The 15066-nt window shown below is 44.6% G+C and overlaps 1 protein-coding gene across 1 annotated transcript in view; it reads right to left on the reverse strand.

Moving 5' to 3' along the window:
* ZMAT4 (zinc finger matrin-type 4) overlaps nucleotides 1-15066 on the reverse strand; it is a 67730-nt gene that overhangs the window by 25767 nt on the left and 26897 nt on the right. Inside the window, exons 3-5 of the mRNA XM_035345146.1 lie at nucleotides 13021-13110; nucleotides 6840-6996; nucleotides 741-968 (exon numbers count right to left, since the gene is read on the reverse strand). Of these exons, the coding sequence (XP_035201037.1) occupies nucleotides 741-968; nucleotides 6840-6996; nucleotides 13021-13110 (475 nt within the window). The remainder of the gene's footprint in view (nucleotides 1-740; nucleotides 969-6839; nucleotides 6997-13020; nucleotides 13111-15066) is intronic.

Below are 15066 nucleotides of genomic sequence, written 5' to 3' on the forward strand. Positions count from 1 at the left end.
GTCAAACATACTGTGTACTTGCAGGATTATAATTGGAGACCACAGAGAACATTCTTTCAAATGGAGGTCCTTACCTACTCTCCTGTAATTATATCTCTATATTAAAAAGGAGCTTTGTTCAGAGTTCAGTGTGAGGCCACATCCTCAGGTGGTTTAAATTAGCACATCTCCATAAACACACGCAAGTTTAAGTGAGCTAATGACCAGCGTCTGTCTGCCACCAACACAGTGTACCAGCAGCAGGCAAGACAGCCGAGGAGGGCTCAGATCGCTCGCTGCCTGGACCAGTCCAGAGAGCCACTGTCCCTTCGGCAGGAACACAGAAAATTTCTGTTTAACACACCAATAGCAAACAATAAATACTTCCCTTGGACTGCTGGCCCAGGGTGCTGCAGAGTTTCAACACACACTGACCAAGTCACAGCAGACACCGTGTGCTCCCTCTCCCTGCGGCAGGGGTGGGCTCTGCCTGCAGTAGTGGAGCAGCCCCGCTCCTGGGCTCCCAGCCGGGCTGAGCGCTCGGCCCTCATTTCCTCTAGGCTCGGAGGGATCATGCAACACTTGCTCAAGGACAGATGTACTAACAGATGAGACTACTTTAGGGAGAGGCAAAAGAAAAAAACTAGAAAACTTCTAAATAATACCACTGAACCGCAGAGCACCATCTCAGCAGAGATGTTCTCTCAGCAGCATCAAACTCAGATGGCAGCAGCGGCCCCCTGCTCTCCCCTTTCCCTCACCTCTCAGCTCGCCAAGGTCCAGGGTCTTCCCCAGCTGCTCCAGCAGGTCGGCTCTGGCCGCGTTCTTCTTGTGCTTCTTGCCGTCGTAGTGCTGCTGGGCCATCATGGGGTTGTTGAACCAGGCGGCGCACAGCTGGCAGTACCGGTCCGAGTCCCTGCGCTGGTGCGGCGAGGACACCACGGGGGGACGATCCGTGTGCGGCTGCTTGAGGGAGCCCAGAGCAGTTTCTGCAGAAGGGAACACTCAGGCGGTTAGCTGTCCACAGGCAATAGCCCCAGACCCTGAAGCAGATCCTGCACTAGATGCCGGGAATAATCAGCAGTGGTTACAGTGTCCCACCAGATATTCCAGATGGTACTGCTTGGAAATCTACCATTTCTCATTAAATATAAATAAAATGTAAATAAAATAAAATATAAAATAAAAATTAAAAATTGCAGTTATACATCTCGTTGTTGTGACTGAATCTACTGAATTTCTCCTGCTTAAGTTGCTACTTCCAGGAAAAACTGCCAGTGGAGAATAAAGAAAACATGCAAAGCCATCAGCTTCTCAAGATAGAGAAACAGATTTATAATATCTCAGGATTCTTATTTTTTAGTGTATTTGGTATTGGAAAGAACAGGGAAAACTGTAATAATTTCAGTGTAACAGATGGACAAAGATACTCGGCATTCAGACCCCTCATTCAAAGGTTTTCGTATTATGAGGTGACAAATGCAGCAATCCATGACCTTAATTTAGTCCCATTTCTCCTCAGATTCACCACAGGGCTGTCTGGGATAACAAATGTGATCCAAATAACATCAAAAGAAAAAAGGGTGACAGGTTCTCACATAATGGAGCTGCACCTTGTTTGCCATAAGTTTCCTACTTTGTACAGTATAAATCACAAAACCATGGGAAAACAGCTTCAAGTAGAATAAAATTTGGATGGCATTGGAATACAAAAACACACAACAAACCTCTATTTAGACACATAATTATGACCCAAGCCCACTGCACTTGTCTCCACAGCTCCAGAGAGTTCACAATGCTGTAAGCCTTCTGTTTACCTGCTCGGGTTTGCACATCTGTTAACCTTCCTCAAGGAAATCATATCTTACTTATCATGTTACTTACAGCCTTATCCATTTCCAGGGCTTTATAAGCCTCTATTGTTTTGATGACACCTGCCAATGTATCAGATGTTCTCTGCCCAGATTATTGCTGGTTCTGAGGCACTGTCATCCTCCCATCCATGTCTCTTTTGGAGAAACACCTGAAGAAGAATTTTCTCACTTCTGCTGACGTGACCCACGCTCTGCACAGCGCTAGCAAAATGAGCTCTTTTGGGCATTAGTTAATAAAGTGACTGCCTAATTGATTCCTGCTGAAGATGTTTATTCTACTTGTTCTGCTGTCTAGCCAACCGCCTGCTCGTTGCGCCTGGATTTATTTCACACGCACGGCCTGCGCCTGCCCCAGCAACAGTCCGCACCTCGCCAGGAACCGTTGTCCTGCTCCTGCCTCTGTCCTTGGCCACAGGAGCGGCCACAACCAGAGATGCAGAGGCTTCTGGCACTGCCGGAACAGACAGCTATTGCTCCGGGAGCTCTGTGATGTATTCAACGTGCCACTTGCCAGGCCCCAGGCTACAAAGTTAAATCCAAGGGATCCTTTGCTCAGCCTTATCCCTGTTTACATGTTAGCTGCTGCCAGAGGGGAGCCATGGGAACCAGAGGGGAAGCTCTTCACTCCGCAGAGCTGGTGGTGTCCACAGGAGTTAAGTCTCCTGCTCGCTAAGGAAATAAGACAGCAGCATGCCATGCTGCTCGGCTGCCAGCCAGACAGCCGGCACCATGGCTGTGCATCCAGGCCTGTCCCGATGCTGTTGGTGCTCACCCGAGTGCAGAGCAGGAGGGAGGGTGTCCGCGGGACACACGCTGCTGCTGCGGGGATTGTGCTGGTACCCCCAAGCCCTCCAGCCTCACATGGACCCAGTGCCTGCATCACCCGCATGCTCCGGCACGGCAGGGTTTTCTTCTCAGCTCTCACAACACAAAGCATTTTCTCGTAAAGCCATGTTCCTCAGGGGCAGTTTACAACTACAAGCAGTCCTAAGGCACGCTGAACTCAGTCTGACAGCTAATGAAAACATCGTGTGTCTTCCAAATCCTCCTGAAGAGAAACAGATGAAAGTTGACTTCCCCACAAACATGGATTTATCATTTTGTTATTCAGCACATAGCTACTAGAAAACAGGAAACATCATCATTCCCTGAGCAGCAACATGAAAATTAATAATAAACACTCACAAGACGTCAAATGTTAAAAACGTTGCTCTGTCCTAACACAAACATAAAAGCTGCAAGTTTGACTATTTCAAGTACTTCAAAATGCTAAACAGCTCACGACAGTCTGCCTTACATTCTCCTTTGCTGTGGGAGGGAAGTGAGAAAGTCTTACTTTGCTGCATGAAGCAAAACACAAAGTTAGAAACAATTTAGCACTCTGGCAATGAACTAATGTTTGACTTATTTCTTGCATGCAAAGCTTTTTATTCATAGCTGTACTTAAATGGCACCCAACTTGTCATCATTGCCACTCTCCAGGAACGGAGCACGAGAAGGAGAAAGCAACTGAGCCACAACAAAGGGGCACTGCAGGCACCCGCACTTGGATAAATGAAGGTAGCAGCTATTCTTCCCCCGCAGTTCTTTATAACTCAACCTGGTGACTGGATGCAAGCTGATGGAAGATGTTGGAAATGATTGGAGAAATTCATCAGAAATAGTGGTGACATAAAGCCTCTGAGGGCTACAACCTTGTACAGCAGAAGCAACAGAAAATCATCACCAATATTTTGCAGTAGTGATGAGAGATCGCTTTCCTATTGTGAAAAACCTTACCGCTAAGGCACTCCTCCCTCTTCTGAAAGCACCAGCAGAGAAACTGGAGATCTGTATTTCATTAGGATGATAAAATAGACAGGGAAGGTGTAGCCCCATAAAGAGGCTGTGAATAAATCTAATTTTCTATGGGACTGGTGAGACAGAAAACACAGAATATTAAAAAGGGGTTTGTTCAGAAGCAGACTGCAGTGATCAGTGCATGCAGCATGTGTCTGTAGAACAGGTCTGCAACCTTTCCCAAAGCCAGCATGAAGAATACTCCAGCATAAGGGAATCAGAAAGTGCCTCTGGATTCCCTGGTAGGAACATGAGGGCAATGGAACAGCTCCTGCACCGGGCACAACAGTGCTAAGGCCTTGCACTGACTGCTCCATCTGCACAGGGCACAGATTGCCCCAAGTTCAGGATTTATGCAGCCTCCATGGTGATGCTGAAGAAGTGTGTTGTGTACTAGTTCAGTAGAGATGAGACAAACATTTCACCTTGCAGCATGGGAGCTCCTCAGAGAGCCCCTGAAATGCTCCTGAATGCGCTCAGCACTGCTCTGGCACCACGCTGCTCACCAGGACAAGTGCTTTCCTGAGGGACCCGGATGTGATGCGGGGAGGGAGCCATGGGGCTGTACTTGGAGAGAAGCCGCTCTGCAGAGGTGAAGCTGCAGAGGATTTCCAGCCCCAGGCCATCACCACAGGTCCCATGGCATTTTGTGGCACAGAGTGCTTCAGGGCTGATGCCACTGCTTCCAGGAACTGTGACTGGGAATGGAGCTCCAGTTGCAGATATTTTTCAAATTTTTCACTTTCATGGAGAGGAATACATATTCTCCAATGCTTTTTTTTCTTCTTTTTCTTTCTTTCTTTTTTTTTTTTTTTTTAATTGGAAAACACTGCTCTTCAAACAGCTCTAGAATTCTTTCTGAATTTTCCCTGCAGTTTCAACTGCATTCATTAGTCTTCATTTTTTCCCCTAAACTCATTTTGTCATTATGCTCCACAAAAGCATCTGTATGTCTGTGTGGATGAAATGACTTCTAGAAAGATGGCTGTGCAAAGAATTTCACAAATTCATTTCTCCCTTTACAAACAGATGCCCTAATTAAGCAAATGATCAATTCAGAGTTTCACAATAACTTAGGGTAGCAGAATACATTTTTGTGCAGGGCTGCAAATCACATATTGCAACCTGAAGGTTTTTACCCATTTTTACTTGCCTTATACCACTAAAGTACTTCCTTAGATTAACTGTATATGTTTAATCTCAGCCATAATAAAAGCACTCGAGAAACTTTCAGAATATTTTAAGCTTTTTTTTTTTTGAATGAATGAAAAGATTATGAGAGTTGAAATATTTCTCTAGAGCCTTTCTCACTTCTGTTTGATAGCAAATGCAAGTTAAGAAATATTGGTGTCAGAGCCAATGCCAAATGTTCCCAGGCCGTCTGGCAATCACAGCTTTAATGACAATGTAGAAGAGCCTCTGGAGGGGCCTCCTATGGAGTTGGGGAAGAAAAGTGCTGGTAACCCTCAGTACTAAGTCTGTACTGAATTCAGCACAGCTAGTCCTCTGCTCCCGCGCAGCCTCTGGAGCTGTCTGAGACTGCAGCCTCGCCAGCTGTGCCAGCCGGGAGGGAGCAGGATGGCATTCAAGTGGAAGAATGCTGAGGAACACTACAGGAAACCCAGAGAAATGCTGTGTCCAACGTGCACATTTCTGAGAACTGCTGGAGAGCAAGAAGGCGCTTATTAACATATTCCTGTGGCTCAGCTTCATCAGATCAAGTATCTGGGAGACTTGATGAGTCCTCAAGTTAGTCTTTCCTAGTGATTACTGCAGCTGAAGAGCCCATTACTCACAGAGCATGTGGTGCAGATCACTTAGTGAGGCTGATCCAAATGATTAAAAAAATAGATAAAAACACAATGCAAAGCTGCCGTTCTTTGAAAGTCATGCTTTGACACAGCCCTGCAGCCCCTGTACCTAACAGCAGCATAGCACAGCTGGTCACTGCCAGGATTCAGAGACCCTACTTTAAGCCAGTCCCGTGCTGCTTCAGAGGTCTGTAGTGAAGCAGACTGTACGATTTGTCTCATCTACACATTGCCTGTCCATGCACATCTCTGACTTCATTTGCAGAGGTGCCAATCCCACTGCGCTGGCTGCCATGGGTTCCACAGCCACATGCCCAAAGGACCAGCAAAGTTCTCAGGTGCATCTCAGCAATGTCGGCACGGGACGCTGCCACACCTTCACTTAACGAGGCTTCTGAGAATGTCCTTGTTAGCTAAAACAAGCAAGCCACAATCTAATGCAAGTCCCTGTATACGCTCAGAGAAAGGCAATAGCATTTCCCAGTCCAATACTGATAGAGGACAAATGATATGCATCAGCATCATCAGTCTGTAAAGTTAAACACAACATCAAAAACACACAGGCAGCCAAAAAAACCTTATTTAGTCATTTCTAAGATTTATGCACATCTTGTTAGGTAGGATATAAAGTGCCCAGCAAAATTTATATTGTTCTAAAAGAAGCACCACCAATACTAACAATGAAATACAGACATCTGTCTGCAGGGCTACAGCACAATGGTGCTGCCTGTTCAGCATGAGGAATACATTGTTCAAGTGTCCTCTGCCCTGACAGCCCCAGAGGAAGTTTTGTTTTACAGTATGCTAGTGTTTTGCAGGGACTTTATGGTTAAGCAAACATTAAGATGGTTAAATTATCTGATTCAAACATTTGACATTTTAAATGTGAAAGTTAATAGGCTCACATTATTGGAATCACTGTGGAGGAAAGCGTGAATACCTGTCTGGGCAAAAATCAAAAGACAATCGATCCAAAACATTTTTAAAGACTACGTTTCCCTCTGAGGTAAAAGCAAATGGGATTCTGCCCTGTACAGTAACAGGAAAGGTTTATTAAGTGTATTAGTTGAGCTGTCAAATAACTTTTGATAATTAAAGCGAGGCTTGGCTATTTGTGCCCAGCAGAGATACTGTCTTCCACAGAGCAAAACATTTCAGAGACACGGAACCAGATATAGGGCTCTCACAGAAAGGCTGGCTGATAAACCACTAATCTATGTGAACAAAACAGACAATGACGAGCATCAGCAATTCTTAAAGGTTGTTACAAGAGGGGCACAAACAAGGTGCCCGTGTGCTGCCCCAGCCCGCTCCGGCCCCAGTGCCTCACACCTACCTGCGGCCTTCAGTGCCGGCGGCTCACCTAGCAACAGTTTTAACCTTTTGGCATGGATTTTCCCTTGGTAATGCGATTCAGCCACCACTGCTGAGGTAAAGGACATGTTACATAGTGTGCAGCATTTGTTCTTATCCACTGTGTCACCATCACTGCCCTGGATGGAGACAAAAAACACAAAAAACAGGTGCATCAGCCCACCAGGCAGCCACAGGGAAGCAGGGGAGGACTCCAGGTTATGTTGAGGACGTGATTTCCAAGGGTCTCCTGCTCCATTTCTCCCCGAGACTCCGTGGGTATCCACACAATGAAGCATCTCAGTGCGAAGGCTGTGTCCCTTTGCAAGCTTCTGGATGTCAGCTAATAGATGACCAGAAGTTTTAAAACTTCAAGAACGTGACTGCATTTCAGTCCCAGCAAGAGGTTCTCTCAGCTGCAGTGAACTAGGTAGGGCTCGTTCTTCACAGTTACCAGTCACTTCATTTTTATTTTTACAAATAAACCCCGGTTTAATGAGAACATTGTCTCTATCACTCACTAAAGTTATTCTTGAAAGAATAAGAGCCGGCATGTCTCTCGTCAGCCATGTAGCTGAGCTGAGACCTATCGCTCTTAGCACACCCTGTGAGAAGAAGCAGTTGCAGCTGAAGGCTGTCAGCAAAATATCATTAACGCTGCTGCCAGCAAATGTTTGCGAACAAACAGTATCCGCAGATACAAGGGTAACCGTACAAGGAACTGTTAAGCAGGGGAAAGAGGCGCATTTGCACCATTAGTCACAATTAATTATTCAATCCATTCCATAAAGGAAATATGGATTGCATTTAGGACCATATATGCATGGCCTCACTTTTCAGAAGATCGCAGTATGGCAGGTTGGTTGCCTAGCACAGTTTCTAAATGATCACTTTTGAAAATACTGCTCTGTGAAGAGCAAGATCTTTCCAAAGCTGGGAAATGACCTGCTGTATGCATGCAGTTAGCATCCTGGTTCATTCTTCGGGCAGGAGGCCCCATGCCATGGCAAGACTGCCTCCAGGGACAAGCCATCTGCAGGCAGTCATGTACTTTTTTATTCTTTTTTAAAAAACAAATAAACAAACAAAAATATTCTTCCAACTGCTGGTATATTGTCAAAACAGAAAACAGTCTGCTTTAGAAGCTGCAATCTTCACTTCACCACCACTTCACGAGTTGCAAATGCATTTTGCAATTCATCCACGTGCAAAGATAGAAGACAGCTCAAGCGTTTACTGGGGCACCCTGTTTAGCCCAGTGCTGGCCACACAGCAAAACTGCACTCAAAAATCCAGTTCCCCTTTATCAAATTTCATCCTTCTGTTTGGACAGAGAATGAAGGTCCCAGCTTTTCAACTCCCCCATGCAAATGTTGAGACAGTTCTAGCCCAGACTTCCCAGGTCACACGCAGCACCGCCAGAGCCCCAGTAGCGCTGCCACCACCAGCACATTCTCACCAGTGTCCAGCCGGCTCCTCCAGGCATGTCCTCAGCTCACACGGACTGTGCCCCAGAGCACCAGGCACACTCGCCCCTGCCCCACACAACCCCCACACAAAGCAGCACCACATGCAGTGACCCTGAGTCACGCACCAGAGGTGCCCTCTGAGCCCCCCAGCAGCTGGGGAGCAGGATACAGGCACTGCAAGACCTGGAACGGCAAACTGTGCAGTGGCACCCAACCCACTGTTTAAGGTCGTCTTCTCCCAAGAAATAAGAACAATTAGAAGGAGGACTGATTTTCATTGCTTTTTTGTTGTTGTTATTAACTATAAATCAACTTAAACCTTAGGGAGAAATCTCAAGAGGTGATAAGTACTGTCCTGGGTGTAATTTGCACTTCTTTTAAATAGGATTCTCTCAACATATTTTATGTCTTCAAAGAGAAATCACTTGAAAGTTAAGAGCCGAGGAAAAATTCCCAGACTCTATTGATCATCAGCGGTGGTAACATATAAAGAGGCTCCAACAGAGCTCGTTTGAAAACCTGATACACTTCAGTGTTTACGCACTAGGGTCCCTTCTTCTGCTTGCTCTGCTCTTCCGTGATTTTTTTTCTTCCCAACCTACTTTCAGATAGATCTAAAAAAAAAAAAAAAAAAAAAAAAAGAAAAGAAAAGCCTTCAAATGACCATCAGACCCCCCAGGTTCACAATTAAACCAATCCACTACACATTTATCCTAGATCACTACACATCTTATCCAAGCTCACTGATGTTTCTGGATGAGCATCTCAAAGCCTGGGTGAGGATTTCACCACCAGACATTCAGGCATTCGCCTGAAGAGCAGTAGCCCTAATTTCCTGATCAGTTCAAGAGCCAGGCTCTGCCTAAAACACAAACAGACCCTTGCTCTAACAACCAGCCATTTTTCACACCCTAAATACTGTTCTTCGTTACCAGTATCGAGACGTTTGGAGAGCCCTTAGGTACCCACACTTGCAGCATTTGTCACAGCATCACCTTCCTTGGACTCTGCACTATGTTGCCCAGAGGCTGGACCCAGCCCTGAAGGGTAATTACGCCTTGGTGCTTTGTCAGCGGCTGTTTTACCTGTAAACAGATGGGCTGGGGGGAACCTGACCCCGGTGTCTTTTGTCACCCATTGAATGACACCGCGTTGATAGGATTGTGCAGCCAACCAGTAAAACAACGTTGCTTGTCGGCCAGATCATGCAGGGGCCAGAGCTGCTAGCAGCCCAGCCAGCCTGAACCAGGACAGGAGCCCCCCACACCCCGCAGCACCCCTGGGTCCCTTCCCACTGCACGCCTTGCCCTGCTCAACCTAAAGCTGAAAACATCTCAATTTAGTTTCCATAAAACCCAGAGCAGCAACTCTAGCCTCATGCTACATAAGCTGAGCCAATGTGTAAGGATTTTTTTCTAGTTTGTTTTTGCAGTTTTCTCCAAGCAATCCCTTCTCTCTAACCTTTGCAAAGATGTACCAGTGACAGGGCTAATGACCTCACATCGGCTGAAGCACAGCACAACATGCACAGCCTCGGAGATCAAGTATCTGTTTCCCAGCGCTGACATTGCTCCTCTTCTCCCCCCCACTCTGCAGCAGCACAGGCCAGCTTAATTCATAGAGCTTCTCTTTGTAATATTATAAATTTCAAAGCAAATCTTGTACATCCAACAGAATTAACGTCAGTTATTCAGATGCCTGTTAACAAGCCACTAAAAGGCATAATCCTCACACAGGGCCAGGCAGTTGCAGTCCTTTACTGGATGTTGCTTAAGCAATCCTCAAGAAAAGTGTGGATTTTTAATCCGTAGATGCAAATCTGCTGTCTTCGTTTACTAGTTTTTATTAAGAAGAAGAGATTATACAAACCCTTGAAATACAGCAATATAAAACATTCCACTCAAGGCACTGCAAAGTGTCTTTTAAATTTGAGTTAATTGTCTGTGCATGAAGAAGGTGCTGCTGTTAAAGTGCTATTTCCACAATGCTCTGTGTGAAGTTTAGACCACTTGCCTGCTCTTCTTGTGGTACAAGCAAAGAGCAAGTACCAATTTATGGCAATCTAAATCCGAAACAGGCTTTAAGGAACATCTTAAGACCTATACATTCACTGAAAAAAGCCAATCCTAGATGAAGTGAGGGATGCGTTTCGCAACACAAGCACATGTGCCAGAAGGAAGATGATGGTTAAAGCAACTCCACCATCTTACAGTACAAAGAGGGCTAGAAAGAATTGGAAGGCTTTCCTCCCAGCCCAAAGAGCTCATTTCCAAGCATATCAGAAAGTTTCATCATGTTTGCCCTGATTATAAGTGGGGTCCTACTTTGTTGTTTTTTTTCAAGTGAGAAAAGCCTGACTAATTCTAATTAAAGAATCAGACTGACTAAACTAATTCTGAGACTTGAGGATATGACTCCTAATTTCAGAGTGACCCTGACACAAGCTGTGACTTCCTCAGATTGCTTTCAGCTGAAATGCTAAATGGAAATTTAAAATGAAATGTCAACCATCACTCAGTACACCAAAGACATGAGATTTGTCCCTTCTCCCCACAAATAAATAAATAAATAAATAAATAAAATAAAATAATAATGAATAGCCCAACAATTAGGATGTCACCCAGTGCAAAACTAATTGTATGTCTAGGTCTTCTTATTTTGCAAGTATAATGGGTGTCTTAGGAATGCAGAATATTTTTGTACTCCTCAAATAATAGTAGATAGAACCCTTCACCCCATTGAGAGGCCAGGTAGAAAATGCTGTCTCTCAAACTATTTCATCGAGTATCTACAACTGCAGAAACTTTTCCTTCCCATTGTCATTTGACAAAGTATTTTTGTTTTGTGGCCAAAAGGATACTAAAGATATGCCATACAATCATGTAACAGTACAGTTTTTGATGAAAGAAGGCTAATACTCCCTTTTTAGTTGTGGAAATTTAATTGGTTTGCAATAATTATTTCTAATATTCATTAAAGTCAGTATGCCATGGCTTGACTAATGTTGCTAGATATCTGAATTTGGCAATACAGCTGCATTCCGTACACAGTAATGATGTTATCATGCTGCCTCAGAGATGTCCTAAATATTTCTGTTCTATTTAAACACTAAAAGCTTGGATAATAGCTGATCAGCAATAGGGCTACTTTGCAAATACTGTGCTGTAGATGTTGGCAGATTTTCCCTGCTACATTTCTATAATATAAGTAATTTCAGAATGTAGGTCTTGCATAGCATATCATTCACCTGTTTCATAAGGACTTATTCAATTCATGCCCTGTTAAGGGCTGCCCTTGGCACAATCAAGCACCAGGAAACATAGAATTACCTTAGTCCTCGCTGTGCCCTTTCATAAAAGAAATGGAAATTCATTCAGCTTTGACTTAAGGTCTGTTTGGTTCTCTCTGTCCACCATATCCATGTGCTAAGGTGCACATGCAGGCCTGGGGTTTCTTGTTTGATGTAATGAAGCTCATTAAAGAATTATGTTCCAAGTCTATATGTGCATGTCCACTCTATCTTTAACATCATATAATTAATAATTTGATAAAAATAGTGTGAGATTCTGTTGTTATGGGGTAGATTGCATCTGCAATTACCCTGTGTGCAACATAAAAGTTCTACTAAAATTTTAATTACTGTGTGAAGGAGCTTTCAGATCCCTTTGGCAGCACTCGCAGGCTTCTTCCTTTAATTAGAAGATATCTCCCTAAATATTGATAGCATTAAGCCACAGCCACAGTCGCATAGATCTGAAATGGCTTGGATACTATCTGCTGGAATCTCAGCAGAAGCTCTCACACAGGCCTGAGAATATGGGAAAGAGCTGAATGAATAATTCACTGAGAATCATTCACTTATAAATGTAGTCTGCCTTTATTGCCCGACAAATGGCTGTGAGCGGGTCTGATTGCCTCACGTCTGTTTGTTTATTTGAATGCAGCTGAAGAACCAATTGCATTTTTTAAACTGCAGACTGATCGCAAAGCCTCCACGAGGAGTCTTTCAGCTGCAGCATTCCGTTTTCATTGACTCATTGAAAAAATCAGGTCAGAGGAGACCTGTGGAGGTCACTTCAGTCTCAGGTGACCTTTCTGGTCATGCTGTGGTTTCCAGCTGCATCATGGCACAGGGATGGCAGGGACACCTGGAGCTGAGTCCGAGCAGGGGGCACAGGGTCCAAGGCACAGTCCTCCCCTTAAGGCCTAGAACACACTGCACTGCACCCAAAGTGCTGGCCAAACAGTAAGTTTTGCAGTTGCATATGAAAAGCTGCTGGCTTCGAGCACAGCAGCTCTAAAGCCTCGGCCAGAGCCACTGAGGAGCAGCCTCCAGCCTCCCGAACACCCAGCCATAAGCCTCCCTGCAGCAATTTACCCTTTCTGACTTTTGCACAGTCACTCACCAGCAAAAACCAGGCCATTACAGGTAGTTTGGTCTTTGTTAAACTAAATAAATGCTGGATATCTGTAGTGAAAAAGCATTCAAATAACTAAAAATGCAATTACCGTTGCTGACGTGCATAATATTTCTTGTACAGTTTATTGAAAATTATTTCCAGTTACTTAGCATTTCAGCTAATCTAAATGTTACCTCTGGGTACTTGATTATCTGTAGCTGTTACAGAAAAAAAAATGCACAGAGTCAATGATTCACAAAGCAGTTGAGTAAACAGGGACTCAAATTATACCCACATTTTCTGATCGGAGCTTTTTAGCTGGACAGCCTCCATCTATGGGGTGAAGCATGTAATAGAGGCGAACTTTGCTGGCATGTTTCCGACTCTGGAAAAAGAAAGAAAAAGAGAAAGCAAGAAATAAAGTTACAAAAAAGCAAGATGCTTTACTGCACTGCATACAAAACCAAACTGCATTAAGACTTCACATCCCCTTGAGATGTGTATCCAGCATGGGATGAAAAAAGGCGGAAAAGACCCAGGTGAGGAACACCTACATCTCATGTAGGTTTCCAGGAGCTTTCACAGAGGTCTCCCCCAAGCTGAACTGAGCTGTAGGGACGTTAGGGAACCTGCTATTAGCAGGAGAAATGGTCCATCTTCACCCCACGCTGTGTGAAGTCCTGCTTCCTACAGCTCCCCGAAGGCACAGAGGAAATAAAGAGGCAAGAGAAGAGCAGTGTTTGTTATCAGACCATTTCCACACCAGGAGAGATTGAAAAGATCAGGGTTATTAAGCTTCAGGAGAAGACAGGATGGCATCATATGGGATTAGATGCATACACACAGACAGAAACCCACAGTTCTTACACTTCCCGAAGAATAATATACATAAAGGGAATAAAACCTCACTCTAGGAAGTAAGCCAACTGATACCTGCCAAAGGTTTGTAAGAAATTTCTCCCATGGGTAAATTATCAGATAATTGTGCATTATATGAAATCTCCTGCTTTCCTCAGAAGCAGCTGGGGCTGGCTCCGCATCACCCTCCAGCACCAGCGCCGCATTGGGCACAGCCAGAGCATACCAGCAGGAGCGATGCCCTGGTCACACCAACCGGCAGAGCCATCCCTGAAGTTGTCAGCCTGCAAAGGAAGATGTAAAAGCTCCTGTAGCAGGAGCACAGACACGCACCTTCAAAAGCACTACCTCGCAGTCAGAGCTCTCGCCTTCCAGTAGATATAAGGGGAAAATAGCCTGTAACTACTAAACACATGCATCCAGGGCCCAGACATGCACAGCAGCTATTATTATGCAAATGTTTTCTCAGAATCTCCATTTTTGATTGCCTCATGGAACAATGGCACCATAATATTACAATTTCAGGTCACAGATTTGCAATTTTAAAATATTAAATTATCATTAGCATGTACTGGAACATTCTTTTTCCTGTGGTGTGAACGTGTAGCTAAATTTGCACAGAGCTAAATTTGTATGCATAAATGTGACTACGCAATAATTTTTTTTAATGGAGCAAATCAGTCAAGATAAATAATGGCAAATATCTTTCCCTAATTCCATTTCCTGTATGCATTTAGAAAATACAATTTTTCCCTGACAGACCTCAAGCTCTCTCTGAACCTGCTGCTATCAGAGCTTAGCACAGGAAACCCCAAAAGCTTCCGCTACCAGTGATTAGCAGTCCAGAGAGCGATTGCATAATTAAGAAATAACAACATAAATGTTTGAAAGGCAAAGGACAGTCATGGAATATCAGCCCCGCTATCTGGTGCTGCTCCTACTTCTTGCCTCGATGTTTTCTTGTCTGGTTTCTCCTCATAGAGCTCCGTGCCCCCGTGCCTGCACCCGGCTGGCTTTGGTCAGCCTGGGGCAAGGACAGGGACAAACTGCGGGCACAGGGCTCCTTCACCCGCCTGGCCCCGAGGCATCGTGTGCTAGAGCTGGATGGGCCAGGAGGGCAACGTGGCCACCTGCAGACCTTGGAGCGTCCAGCCAGCCTCAGAGCATCCTTCCCGCACACACAAGGTTCTTCCCTTGTGTTGGGCTAATCCTGCACTTCATGATGTTTACTTGTATGTAGCTACAGTTTGTGGAATTTATAGGTTACGAAGTTTTTCTGTGTTTTGGTTTGGGTGTGGTTTTTTGTTGTTTGTTTGTTTTTTACCTTTTAAATATGAAAATATTTTAACAGTAATCATTCCTAATGTTCTTTTCTGTGGCACTCACCCGTGCAATACATGATGTCTGAATGTCAGCAGTAAAAGGCAACAAAGCTTCAGCCATTTGTAAAACACCCCTTACTTTATTTATGCATTTGTTTGGA

Source organism: Oxyura jamaicensis, chromosome 22, assembly GCF_011077185.1.
Source record: "Oxyura jamaicensis isolate SHBP4307 breed ruddy duck chromosome 22, BPBGC_Ojam_1.0, whole genome shotgun sequence".
In the NCBI taxonomy this organism is placed as follows: Eukaryota; Metazoa; Chordata; class Aves; order Anseriformes; family Anatidae; genus Oxyura; species Oxyura jamaicensis.